Genomic DNA, 13077 nt, shown 5'->3' with positions numbered 1-13077 from the left:
CACACGGCAGGCAGGCAGGCAGGCAGGCAGGCCCTGGTGCTCCTCTCCCCAGGCACCTGTCTCTTACAGGCCACAACCTGAGCCTCAGCTGATACCAAGAAGCCATGAACCCTCGACTTGTCCATCAGCATCTGCTGGGGCAAGAATGATTGCCCATGGGCCCACTGCACATGTGTCTATATATCACCTCTGCAACCTAGAATACAATCACACACACACACTCGCACGTGCAGGAAGTGCCTAGCACATACTAAGTGTTCTACAAATCCATGACTGCAGATCGGAAGTTTGGCTGCGTGGATGCTGCCCTTTCCTGTCACCGGCCCCCTGGGAGAGACGAGTGCCACTGTCACAGCACGCGCAAACATCCTGACACTGCTTCTCACTGACAGCATGACTTCCTTTTTTCCCAGGGGCTGGGCGGGACTCCATCAGCAAGATTGGAACAGCACGCTGATAAGGCAAAAAGTATAATTCTCCACTTCCACCTTCCCTCATCTAGGGGGCTCAGTCCAAGGCTCTGGGTAGCTCCTGGTTTCAATGCTGGTCCTGACAGCACCGTGATAACAGCAGCCTGTGACAGCCTTCAGGCCCCCCTTCCATGGACCATGGTCTTTCTAGATTATGTGGGACAATACCAGTCCCACATGTTTGACACAGGACTGACCCAAAGAGGAAAGCTGCCACTTCTGTTTCGACAGAAAGAGTTCTGCAGGGTGAGAACTGGCATATTATCTCGTGTAGGCACAAGGCATCTCTGAATGCAGAATCTTTTGCTGCAAGGCAGGCAGGCCGAAAGCAAGAACAATATTATGTCTTCCCAGTGCGTTCTGGACACGCTGCATCGTGCAGGATTCATGCCTGTCTGCTGAACAAATCATGAAGAAGCCCCATTGTGGTCCCGCCACTTACCATTGAGTACTGCGGGACTATCCCTCCAGCATCACCATGGTAGATGTAGACTGCACCTGCATAATCATCCTCCTTGGGTGCACCAATGGCCACATCTGGGGAGAGAAGCACCTCTGGTTAGAAGAGGCATGATGTAACCGTGTCTTCCCTACTTATGTCTGAGTCCCCCGATACCAGACAGTCCTGATTGTTGACGGCCAAAACATTACACTGAGACAACAACAACAACAAAATCATAGAACGTTACAAAAACTGCAAAGAGTTTACTCCATTCTCCTAGAACAAAAAATCCCCAAATCACCCAGTAAAAGAAGCACAAAGATAAATTATCGTCCCCTGATCTCAGTCAAGAGAGGGAAATTCCATGGACCACGGTTCTCACAGAAATGAGAAAGGCAACTCCACTTGCAGACGAAGGAAATGTTCAGAGGGCATTTGCTTGCCCCTACTCCCAAGTCGACATCACGCTCACCAACTGACAACTCTTGGAACAAAGCCTGGATCATTCCTTTCCCCTTGGCTTCTAACAAAATCCTGCATGTACAGGAGACCAAGAGTAAGCAGCAAATTTCTCTCTCTCTGTCTCTCTCTCTCTGTCTCAAGGCCTCTGTACCAGCTGGCAGAAGTCATCAGGCTGGGAAGAATTTGCCCATTTCAGCTCTAAGGATCTGCATCACAGGAGGAAAGAAGCTCACAGACCAAAGGAAGGGGAAAAGAAGTAGCAAAAACACTGCTATCCACAGACTGAATGTGACAGAGAGGGAGAAATAGAGAGAAAAAGTGTCTCATCCACTGGGTCACTCTCCAAATGGCTACAATGGCCAGGATGATGGGGAATTCCACGTGGGCCTTCCACGTGGCAGTCATGGCCCCCAAACACCGATGTACCTTGCACTGTCTTTCCCAGGCACATTAGCAGGAAGCTGAATCTGAACACTGATATGGGATGCCAGCACATCAAGACGTAGCTTAACACTCTGCAATATGACAACATCCAACAACTACAGAATACACACTCTTTTCAACCGTATATAGAACGTTCTCCAAGTAGGTCTCAAAACAAACCACAGTACATTCAAAGGAATGGAAATCACAACAACAAAATTTTTTTTTTCTGATCATTATATAAAAAGGCTAGAAATCAATAACAAGAAAAGACCTGGGAAACTACACAGGAGTTCAAGGAACTTGCCTGCAACGTAACAATCCAGTAAGAAAGAACAAAGATCACGGACATTTTTCACATTTTATAGACAACAGATGCATGAAAAGACAATCAGGGTCACCTAGCATCAGGAAAAACAACAACTCTGAGTTTCACCTCACCCAGTTAGAACGGCTTTTGTCCAAAAAAAAAATTTTTTTAATGAATACTAGAGAGTATGTAGAACAAAATATACCATAATACAGTGTTGGTAGGAATACAACCTGGGGCAAAGATTATGAATATTCCTTAGAAATGTGTGTGTGTGTGTGTGTGTGTGTGTGTGTGTGTGTGTGTGTGTGTATTTAATGGCAGTTAAAGAGAAAGCAGAATAAACAGAGACCTTTCTTGGAAAAAAAAATGACTTCCTTTTATTGGACAGGCAGATTTACAGATAAGAAGAGATAAAAGGATTTTCCATCTACTGGTTCACTCCCCAAACGGCCACAATGGGATGCTGGTTGATGTCCTGGCAGCTCCACGGCCCATCCAGCTCCCTGTTTATGGCATGAGAAAGCAATAGAGGATGGTCCAAAGCCTTGGAACCCTGTGCCCACGTGGCATCCCCAAAAGAAGCTCCTGGTTCCTGGCCCAGCAAACCCACTCCCAAGGCAGACACCATCCACCCATTGAAAAGATATCTGCCTCCCATGCTTACTGCAGCACCATGTACCACAGCAAATAACACCTAGTGTCCATCTCCTGGTGAATGGGAAAAGAAAATATAGGGGTGTACATACGTACACATACATACATGTGTGCCCATGTGTACATGTCAGTATGTTAGTCACAAAAAGGATGAAATCTTGTCACCTGCCACGACATGGAACTGGAGCTTATTACACATTGTAGAATAGATCAAGCACAGAAAGACACATACCGGGCCCGGCGCAGTGGCACAGTGGTTAAAGTCCTTGCCTTGCACGCCCAGGATCCCATATGGGTGCCGGTTCTAATCCTGGCGGCCCCACTTCCCATCCAACTCCCTGCCTGTGGCCCGGGAAAGCAGTCAAGGACAGCCCAAAGCTTTGGGACCCTGCACCCGAGTGGGAGACCCGGAAGAGGCTCCTGGCTTTGAATCGGCATAGCTCACTTGGGGACAGAATCATCGGATGGAAGATCTTCCTCTCTGTCTCTCCTCTCTGTATATCCGCCTTTCCAATAAAAATAAATCTTTAAAAAAAAAAAAAGACACATATCCTGGGATCTCACTCATTGATAGGGTCAGAAACAACACACTCTCATAGGATATAAAATCCTACTGATGACTCTGTAGTCAGGGGTGGTGGGAGGCGGGCAGTGCCAGGTTACACCCAGACAGAAGGCAGAAGCCCTGAGGTTGATGTGTATTTCTCTAATAAAACATTTCAGGAGATAGGTTGCTTGATGCTTTTATCATCAAATAAAAAAAAAAGTTAAGTGCTGGAAAGGGTAAGTACATTTACCCCGGTTGGATTATTATACAAGCTACAAATGTAACCAACCATCACATGGTACCCCATACATATGCAAACTGTTATCTATTAAAAATTGTGAATAACAAAATCTCATTTACTAAGTCTGCAAAATGTCAGAAGCAAAATGTCTCCTGCTGCCTCCCCGCTGAGGGAGCAGCATCCTACAGCATCAGAGACTGAGGAACCTGAATAGGAGGGGGAAGGTGGGACCAGCCCACCTGCACTGCCAGTCACATCAGAGAACGCTGAACTGAGGAGACAGGGCTTCCACAGGAGAGCAAGCCAGAGGACACGCAGCTCAGCCCTAAGAACCATCCTCTCCCCAGGACACACATGGGCATCAGGGTGAGCTGCAGACTGGGAACTAGTCAGGTGGAGAGACCTGGCTGTGACAGGGGCACTCAGCTGAACTTGGCGGGCCAGCTCACCTGGGAAGCCATCGTCATCCAGGTCACCTAAGCTGCTGATGCTCTCCCCAAAGTGTGCGTTGTAGGCGCTGTCCCCGGTCAGAGCCAGCTGCTCCTCCAAGGCTCCCTGGGAAACAGGATGGAAGGAAGAAAGAAAAACAAATGAACAAACCAAAAAATAACAATTAAAACCCGAGCTCTAACAATGCCTTCTGAGAGCACTCCCTCTGCCAGGAAACACCTGGATGGCGTCACAGGCACCCAAGCTTCCCTCTCCTGGTGGCCAACAACTCCTTCCACCTGAGTGGCAACGGTCAGTCCCCGGAGCCAGTGGTGCACCTTGGAAGGTGGCATGCTCACAGCGGCACGTGGGGACAGCTCCCCTTGTCCTGCCCACCCAGCTCTTCTGTCTCATCAGCCCCTCTGCTCTCCCAATGCCCTAGCAGGTTTGTCAAAGCTGTTCTAAAGGGGCACACATTCCTCTACTTTTTCTCTCCTCCACCTTATGATAAAAATTCATGAAGATGCTTTTGCAAGGCACATGATCAGTGGGTCTTCAAAAAACTCAAGCAAATGTGTACTGTTTTAAAACATGTTTGTATGGGTTTCAATTTTTGTTTACACCCAAATAAACTCATCTCTGAGCTCCATTTTTTCATGAACCTTCTAACACGCCCTTGTATTAGTCCCTTTGATAGAGTCGGTTCAAATCATTTCAGCCAGGGGTGGGGGTGGAGCCCCATCATGCCTGTCTTAGATCTGAATTTCCAGGGTAGACCTGAATTTCCAGGGCATAAGGTGACCAGAGAAGAAGTGGGAACACCCACTTTCTCCCCAGATCACCAACGAGTGAACACCAGAGCTGGCACGAAAATGCAAGGTGGTGCTTTGAAACAGAATGTCTGTGCCATCCCCAGGAGGGCCTGGCTTTGTTAGGACCAAGTCTTTCTCACCATAAATGCAGCTTGCAACTTGACTTGATGGTCCTTGGGTCAGGAAATCTCTCCCCTCTGAAACAAAAACGCTGTGGCCTCTGCACCTGAAGGGAGTTGCTTCTAGAACCCCCTGTGGGTATCAAAATTGCAGAGACTCAAGTCCCTTAGGCAAGATGCCGCAGGATGTGTATACAACCTAGACACAGTCTCCTGCATGCCTTTGGTCACCTCCAGGTGACGGATATTGCCTAACACAAGATACATGGCACATTAAGCCCCAGTGGCATTGGATGGCTTAAGGAAGACCAGTGAGTGTGCATGTTCAGAGCAGGTGCAATTTTTCTTTGAACATGTTCAATCCACAGATGTTTGAATCTATAAATGTGGCACCCATGCCTATGGACGTTTGACTGGAGACAAATTGGAGACAGTGACAGGGTAGAGAAGAGGGACCTGCAGCTGATACCTATGAGCAGGTGCTGCAGTGGCATCTCCTCATTTAAAATCCACCATGAGCCCACAGGGGGGCTGTCACAACTCTTCCCTCTTTCACCAATTTCTACTCATGTCAGACATGCTAGGAAAAGCCAAACTGATTGAAAGGGACTCCAGAGGCCCCTAGAAAGGGAAGTTAAATATAGAAAAGAGTGCCCGGAGGACAGAGCTGTTAGAAGGAACAGGTGGGATGGGGGCAGTGGAAGCTTCAGATGTTGCTGAGTCTAATGGAGCGGCTCAACTGAGCACTACGCATACTCCCATGCCAAACCGGCTACTCCAAAGTCGGTTCCCTCATCGGTTCATGGAGCATGTCTCACTTGCATACACTTTCAGGTCCCTGGTTGGCCCTGGTTATCCCTGCCTTCTTATTAGTTGCTATTCTGCCCCTTCCCTTAATTGGTTAAAACTGAACTTATTTTTCAGAAAGGGGCCAGTCAGAGGGAGCCATTGTATTTCTACAAGAGCCAGCACGGGCAAACTTCTTTGGCAACTCCTCCCTAGGTGTCCCCCTCCTGACTGCAGTGGAAGGAGGTTTCTCACTTTCAGTAAATCCTGTTTTGCTCCCTGTCTCTGCCCACGTGGAAATTCTTCACGATAAGAACCAAGAATGCTCTCATCAGCCCATGACACCAAGATTCAAACTCCTAACCAGCTCCCAAATTACCCTGATTTCCCATTCCTCTCCTCTGCCTTGCAATCATTGTTCAAACGGGCCAGGACTTCCCCATCCTTCAGGAAGCACTGAGCACTAAGACACGCTGGTCAGGAAAGCACAATGAGTAGGGGCTTTGTGCCCATGGAGGGGATCTGGGGAATTATGCTCACCAAGTCCACTCCTGACTCACACACTGTTCCGTCCAGCACCCATGCAAGCCTCCTGCAGACACTGAATGCCCACCCCTCTTGGCTACATGGTGACCTCATTCCTCCCGCTGTCATTCCCTACTCTCAGTTTCCTGAAATGTCAATTGGAGTGTATGTGCCATGAGTTACCACCACAGGAATAGAGTGTCTTCCCTCCCAGGTCTCAGAGCCACCTTCCAGACAAGCCTACAGACTTCAGCAGCTCCAATGTTCCCTGGTTCTTTCCGGCCCCAGGCCGCCCAGTTGCACACCCAGTGCAGGCCAATGTGCTTGCCTTGTCCCACCCACACACTCATGCCCACTCTGCCCAGCTTCGTACTCACGTTTCCTCTGTTGATGTAGACGGTGACCTGTCCCTCGTCCCTGATCTCAGAAAACATGGGGGCCCCCACCAACAGGTCAGAGAAGCCGTCCCCATTCAGGTCAACTGCGCATAAGGAGGAGCCGAAGTAAGATCCCATCTGCAAAGAATTGAGTCACAACAGCATTCCGTGTGTGCCTTCACACAAGCAAGCCTCCGGTTCCTCTCCTCATCACCTTCATCCCCACATCTACACTCCAGCCCCACATGGAACACTGCCCGGGCAACCAGACACCCAGCCTCCATGGGCCCCCCAGCAGCAGGCAGGGTCCCAACCAACCCGAGACCCAAGCTAACTAGCTCAGGGTTCCTGATCCCTGGAGCTCCCTCCAGAGGAAGATTTTTTTTTTTAAAAAAATCCCTTCCCTAGAGAATGAGGCATTATTGTTAAACATCTAAGCTGAGGCTGCACACACAGATCACAACTCTAAGGAAAGTGCACCATGTATCTGAAGACTGAGACAGCCAAGCAAGTAGGAACAGGAAACTTCGCAAGACAGACACAAAAATAAACATTATAGGAGGAAATTGAGATTCTCTCCTGGGCCTGGGCACAGCAGCTAAAGACAGCTTGAGGAGGCAGGAGCTGAAGGGACAGGAAAACGACTAGGAAGGTCTCAGCCGGTGGATGTCAAGGCTTTCCAATCTACAGAACTTAGCTCCTGAGTCTTCCGCTTCATCAAGGTGCAAAAGTGAAATGGATTTGTAGGAGGGCACATGCCACCCTGCATTTCGCTCTCTTCTCAGGCCAGGAACAGCGGCTAGGAGCTCTCATGATGCCAAGTGGTAGCACAGCCATGGGGAAAGTCTGCTTGCTCCAGTGCGCTGTGCTTGTGAGCTCCCACATTTGGACATAATGTACAGTAAATGCATCTTAGACCTCCCAGTACTTGGCAGTTTACAACGGGTTTATGGGCAAAACAGGGAGTATCTGTGTTGGTTCTTCTGTCATCATAGCTTATGGCACACTCATTATTTTGAGTCTGGGGTCTCCAACAAGTGATACAGCAGGTGTAAGAAAAGAAACAGTGGCTCAAGTGTGCCTGCAGGTGGACTGTGAGTGACAGCAGAGAATGGTAGAGATCGTGGCCAATGGCAGCTCACAGGCCCTGCTCAAGCAGTGCCCCACAACCAACTTCAGCTAGCTGTACTCAAGGCAAAGAGTAAATAGGAGACAGCCAACCCTCCCACTGCCCCAGAGAACCCCCAAACCTAACATGTTATTGCAAGTACCTAGTTTTTAAATTCTAACATCTGTCACTGATAGGACAGGACACATGCAAAATGCTGCGGGCTCCATCTTTTTGCCAGTTTTGCCATTTCTATTTTTTTAAAATATGTTTAAGTGCTATCTTTTTCAAAATAAATGTTTTCAGATAAGAGGGCTCTGGCTTTGTGAAGACGGACAAGCTTGTCTTTGATTGTTGGAGTGAGCTAGCTGCTGACGCAGAGAGAGGCAGGGACTGCTATAATCTATTTCCTGCAGGGGCCCTGGCACAGAAGGGCTTTGTAGTGGCCGCTCGGAACTCCTCCCTGAGCTGCCCATCATGTGCCAAAGCCACTACCCGGCCCCGTGCAAGAAGAGCACGGGCAAGGTTTGGCATCACAAAGGCCAGGAAGGACACAAACCCAGTGGCCAGCCACCCATTCAGTGGCCCTGCCAACCTCACCCACATTGGTGCTTTCATTAAAAATAACCACAAAGTCCCTAAAAGCAAAGCCATGACTGCTTTCCCTGGCCGGGCATTGTGGAACTGCTTGTTTTCAATGGGCTATTTAACTTGGCATCACTAGTGATGTTAAATCAAAACTCCCCAAACATGAAGCTTCCTATCTTGCTTTTGAAGAGCAAACAATCTGTGCACTCCATTAATCACATAAAACCCCAGGATGGCAACGACTTGCTCTTAGGAGTGGGTACCTTGGTCAGAGCTTCCCACGACCACCCTAGAAGTATGGGCTGTGTGCCTGAGGTAGCATGGGAATGCTACAGGTTCTGGTGATCCCTCATCACTGCTTAAAGGACATCAACCAGAAAGTTGGGAATTGGGTAGTGTGCATTTGGTTGGCTTTTTTGTGCGTCCTAGATAGAAGCCAGGATACAGGATCATGTGGCCAAATTCTAGCCAAAGGAAAGCCGATATGAATACCAGTAGGAAGTTGAGGGTTGCTGAATTAGAACTCCACCTTCTGTGTGCCATCCCACTCCACCTTCTGTGTGCCATCCCGGATATAGGGCAAGTGAAGGCATCCTGGTAACCCAAGGCATCTCACGTCCTCTCCCCAAGGGGTAATACAGAAGTCAGAACTCAGACAGCCTCACTTCCCCGCTCCCGCAGGAAAGCAGAACCAGAAACAGAAAGTGAGACAATGGCCTGTTTCAGAAAGATGATGTTGGGGTGGCAGGGTATGGGGGTGCTCTGGGAGACATGGGGGGAAGGACCCGCAAGTGAGAAAGTCATGAGGGAAAAACAAAAACAAAGGGTGACCTGAGGTTGGGGTGGGGTGGGAACCCCCAAAAGGAGGCCCCATGGCCTGGAGCCTGATGGTAAGATGGCCAGGCTCTCCTGGTGCCTTGCCCCAACACAGACAATCACTGGCATGGAACTGCAAGAAGTTGGGACAGGTAGGTTCCAGGGTCCCCCAACCCTCCACATTACCCTCTCTCCCATCTATTACCACGGACCCTGAACAGCCTGGGTTGGGGAGGGCAGGGGACACATAGAGTATTCAAACCAAGCAGATCTTAAGAAGACAATAAGGAACAAGTCCACCTTGTGAATGACTCCAGGAGGTATGAACTGGGCTGAATCCAGCAGAGGCAGTTGGATGGAGGTTAGGAGGCACAGCTACAGCTGAACATAGATGCTCAGGAAAGAGTGGCAGGTGTGTGCACCCAGCACCCTTCTTTGTAAGGGTCTGGCCTGGTCTAGGCTGCTCCATATTGTGGTTTTTGCGCTCACCTGTAGGGACTGTGTCCCGACAGACGAGTTTCCCAAGGGTGCTATTGTTAGCCACAAAGTCTAGAGATGAAGGATGCGAAAAGTGCTCAAAGCTCTATTTATGAGTGACTCGGCATACCCATCATGAATACGTGGAACGATGCATGCACAGGGACAGATTGGGGGCCTGGGGAAGGAACAGCCACTCTCCTGCTATCTGAAGGCAGTGTCATGACAAAGCGGCCCCCAGCACTCTCCTGCCTGCTTCAGGCTCCTTCCACACTGCCAGCATCCTGTGCTTCCTCCAGGAGCCCACTGAGGTCTCCACCAAGACAAGCATCCAAAGTCCTCCCTCCCACCCAACAAACTAGAAGACCTCAACGTGGGAGAACCAACCAAGCTGGGAGCCTCAATGCAGGGAGGACCATGTGATTTCAGCCAAACAATCCTGATGAGGTTCACACCCACTGCGAGCTGGCTGATAAGCCCATAAAGATGGGGCTGAATAGTCCAAGGACTCATTTTCCTACACACCACCTCATAAAAGAAGCAGGCACCCCAGGAAACCTGCAGACTTCAAACACTGTAGAGAAGGTCAGCACAGACAAGACCACCAAACCAACCTGAAACCTTTACGTCAAACTCCTGGAAGGCGGTCACTGACTCCCACCTGGTCCCAGCCCTCAAACAAAAACCAGTCTCTCTTGATCCCAAGAAGCTCACCTTTTTACCCGTCGCCTGAAAAATCTTGATTAGGGTGCCAGACCTTCGATCAACTCTGAAGATATAAACCTAGGGAAGGAAGAAAAAGATCCAGTTAGGATGGAAGCCAAGATGGGCAACAATAGCTTGTTCTTACTTGCTCTGTGCAAGCCAGGCACAGGGCAGGTGTGTGGACTGTAGCTGCTACACAAGGCAAAAGGCAGCCTGGTCTGATGTTCCCAACTCCATCCTCCACTCCTAATGCTGGGGCCCCCTGCTGTTATATCACAATCTGTATGGAAGCTGCCTAAAAGGAGACCCTCGGATGCTTCCACAACACTAGCACAATTCAACCTTGAACTCTTTGCTTCGTTCACACTAGGCAGAGCTTTCTCAGGTATCACAATACAGAACTGATAGTGGTTTTCCAAAATGACCCTTTGCCCTTGGTAGAGGAGTACATGGAAAAGTGTGTACTTGTTTGGGAAACATGAGGCAAGCATCAGATAAGCCCCTTGGCTATGGGTTTTTACTTCACTTTACTGGAAGATAACAGTGCCTTGAAGCTGGACTGTGGTAAACATCAATCTCTTGAAGGGTGCCATCATGCCAGGGGTCAGTCTAATGACACACACACACATTCTCTCTCTCTCTCTCTCTCTTTCTCTCTCTCTCTCTCTCTCTCTCTCTCTCTCTCACACACACACACACACACACACACACACACAGCAGTGAGGAACTTCAGCCAAGAATGGAGAGTGTGAGCAGGTTTTACATGCAGAGCATCCCAGGCAGGTCTTGCTTTTCTAGCAGTCACTGGCAGCAAGGTAAGCCTGGAGCAACTGAGCAACCTTCTACCATGGGGACCAACCCCACCAGCCACCCCACAGCCCTTGGCCCTCACCTTTCCCACGCCTTCATCCTGCGGGGCACCTCCTACCACGTCGGTTGTGGATGGGTGGGAGAAGTGGCCAGCCGTCACCGCGTAGCCTGAACAGGATGGGCGGGAACCAGGGATGGGAAAGAAAGGGAAGAAACACATCCATCAGAGGAAGAAGTGTCTGAGTGCATCCTTCTCTCTAGTGATGCTGAGGCCATCCTGGGGGAACCAAGGGCAGCTGTCCATCTTCTCCGGCTGCAGAGAAAGCCTTGGAGGTGGGAGAGAGCACCTTCTCGGGGTCCCCTCGGGATGCAACTAAAGAACCACTATCCTTAACGGTTCCCTTCTGCCACAACCAATGCTGGTAGCCATTATCATGATCTCTATTATTGTTCGTTAGGTTTGCTGTTGCTGGAACTGTAACACAACATCTGTGCTTTTCTCCACGCTGCTGAGCAGCATGCCCAGAATCACATAGCAGATTCACAGCCAACCAATGGCCCTCCAGAGACCTGGCTAATAACCACGTTCTCACCCTCATGCTAAAGCAATGGTGAAAACATGGGCCAGCACAGCACACCAAGTCTTCGTCTATAGCACCAGCATCCCATACAGGTGCAAGTTCATGTCCAGGCTGCCCCATTTCTGATCCAGCATCTCCGCTGATGTCCTTGGAAAAGCATCAGAGTTTGGCTCAAGTCCTTAGTACCCTGTACCTATGTGAGAAGCCTGGAAGAAGCTCTTGGCTTCTGCATCGGACCAGCACAGATCTGGCCACTGTGCCCATCTGGGGAGTGAACCAGCAAACAGAAAATCCCTGTCTTTTCTCTGTCTATCCTCTCTCTATTATAACTCTGCCTTTCTAATACAAACAAGCAAATAAGCCTTTGGATGGCTGGCTGCACAGGGGGAGACTGCCAGCCACAGGCTTTAAATGCAAAAGTGATCTGTAAACAAAAGCAAAAGCAGCCCCTGATGTGCATGCCTCCTGCTTTCAAGCACCCTGTTGGGAGTTCTGCTCCTGTCGGCCCTAGACAGGCTGCCACGTATTCCCCCAAACCTTGCCAACCCCACTTCCTACAACTCCACGCTGTGTTGATAAGCTGGGATAAGAACACATGGTTGTGACCGCCCTCAGACCAAAGCTCTCAGTGCCGAAGGCAAGAAGAGCCTCAGCCAAGCCTCAGAGGATGCCAGCAGTCCCCACAGGAGAGAGTGGCCTCCATGATGCTGCAAAAAACCACTGGCCTGGAGGGCTGAAGGCTGGGTCACACAGTCCTCTGCTGTCACTCAAATCACCTTCCTCCTACCTTCTCCTCACTCCGACTCAGTGGGCATGTGCAGAGTTTCCACTACACACCACGCCTTGGAAATGTGAGACCTACCCTTGGGAGGGGCAGGGCCACAGCACAGGTGCTGTCTCAGTGGTTCCTCCAGTCAAGAGGAACTCCACACTTAAGACTGTGGACCACCATCTGTCACCTCCAAGCCACGAAACATCAGCAAGATACGCTTCTTGCCGGGTCAGGCTCTTTAAGTACAACAGGTGAATCTAAGGCTGGCACAGGAACTGAAAGGAACTGTGCTTAGTTGCATAGCTTGACCTAGGGCAGATGCTGAGTAAATCCGAGCATGCAGGAGCTGGGGAAGTACAGCAGCCAGCACCCCAAAGACTCACAGGAAGACTCATGACTGGGCTCCACAGAACAGGCCAAAGGAAGTTAGCCACTTCCTACCCCTACCTAACTAGGAACTTTTTGTGATGTTCACGCAGGAGGGGACCAGAGGCTCCCCTTGACTGAAGGTAGAGTTAACAATGTGGAAGTGTATCGTTTTGCTAACTGCAGGCCTTCCTACTTTCAGCTACATCTTCAGGCCAGACTTTTAGAACATTTATGGACTAAAGCAAGGAGCC

General features: G+C 49.7%; 1 protein-coding gene across 1 annotated transcript in view; it reads right to left on the bottom strand.

The window, feature by feature from the left end:
* The window catches only part of ITGA9 (integrin subunit alpha 9), a 240981-nt gene that overhangs the window by 179939 nt on the left and 47965 nt on the right, over positions 1 to 13077 (bottom strand). The window contains exons 7-11 of the mRNA XM_040964761.1: positions 11187 to 11272; positions 10304 to 10372; positions 6601 to 6738; positions 4002 to 4107; positions 913 to 1007 (exon numbers count right to left, since the gene is read on the bottom strand). Coding sequence (XP_040820695.1) covers positions 913 to 1007; positions 4002 to 4107; positions 6601 to 6738; positions 10304 to 10372; positions 11187 to 11272 — 494 coding nt within the window. The remainder of the gene's footprint in view (positions 1 to 912; positions 1008 to 4001; positions 4108 to 6600; positions 6739 to 10303; positions 10373 to 11186; positions 11273 to 13077) is intronic.

The sequence above is a fragment of the Ochotona curzoniae genome, unplaced genomic scaffold (assembly GCF_017591425.1).
Source record: "Ochotona curzoniae isolate NIBS_2020 unplaced genomic scaffold, NIBS_Ocur_1.0 contig_1302, whole genome shotgun sequence".
NCBI classification, from domain to species: Eukaryota; Metazoa; Chordata; class Mammalia; order Lagomorpha; family Ochotonidae; genus Ochotona; species Ochotona curzoniae.
This window is presented reverse-complemented; position numbering and strand designations above follow the sequence as displayed.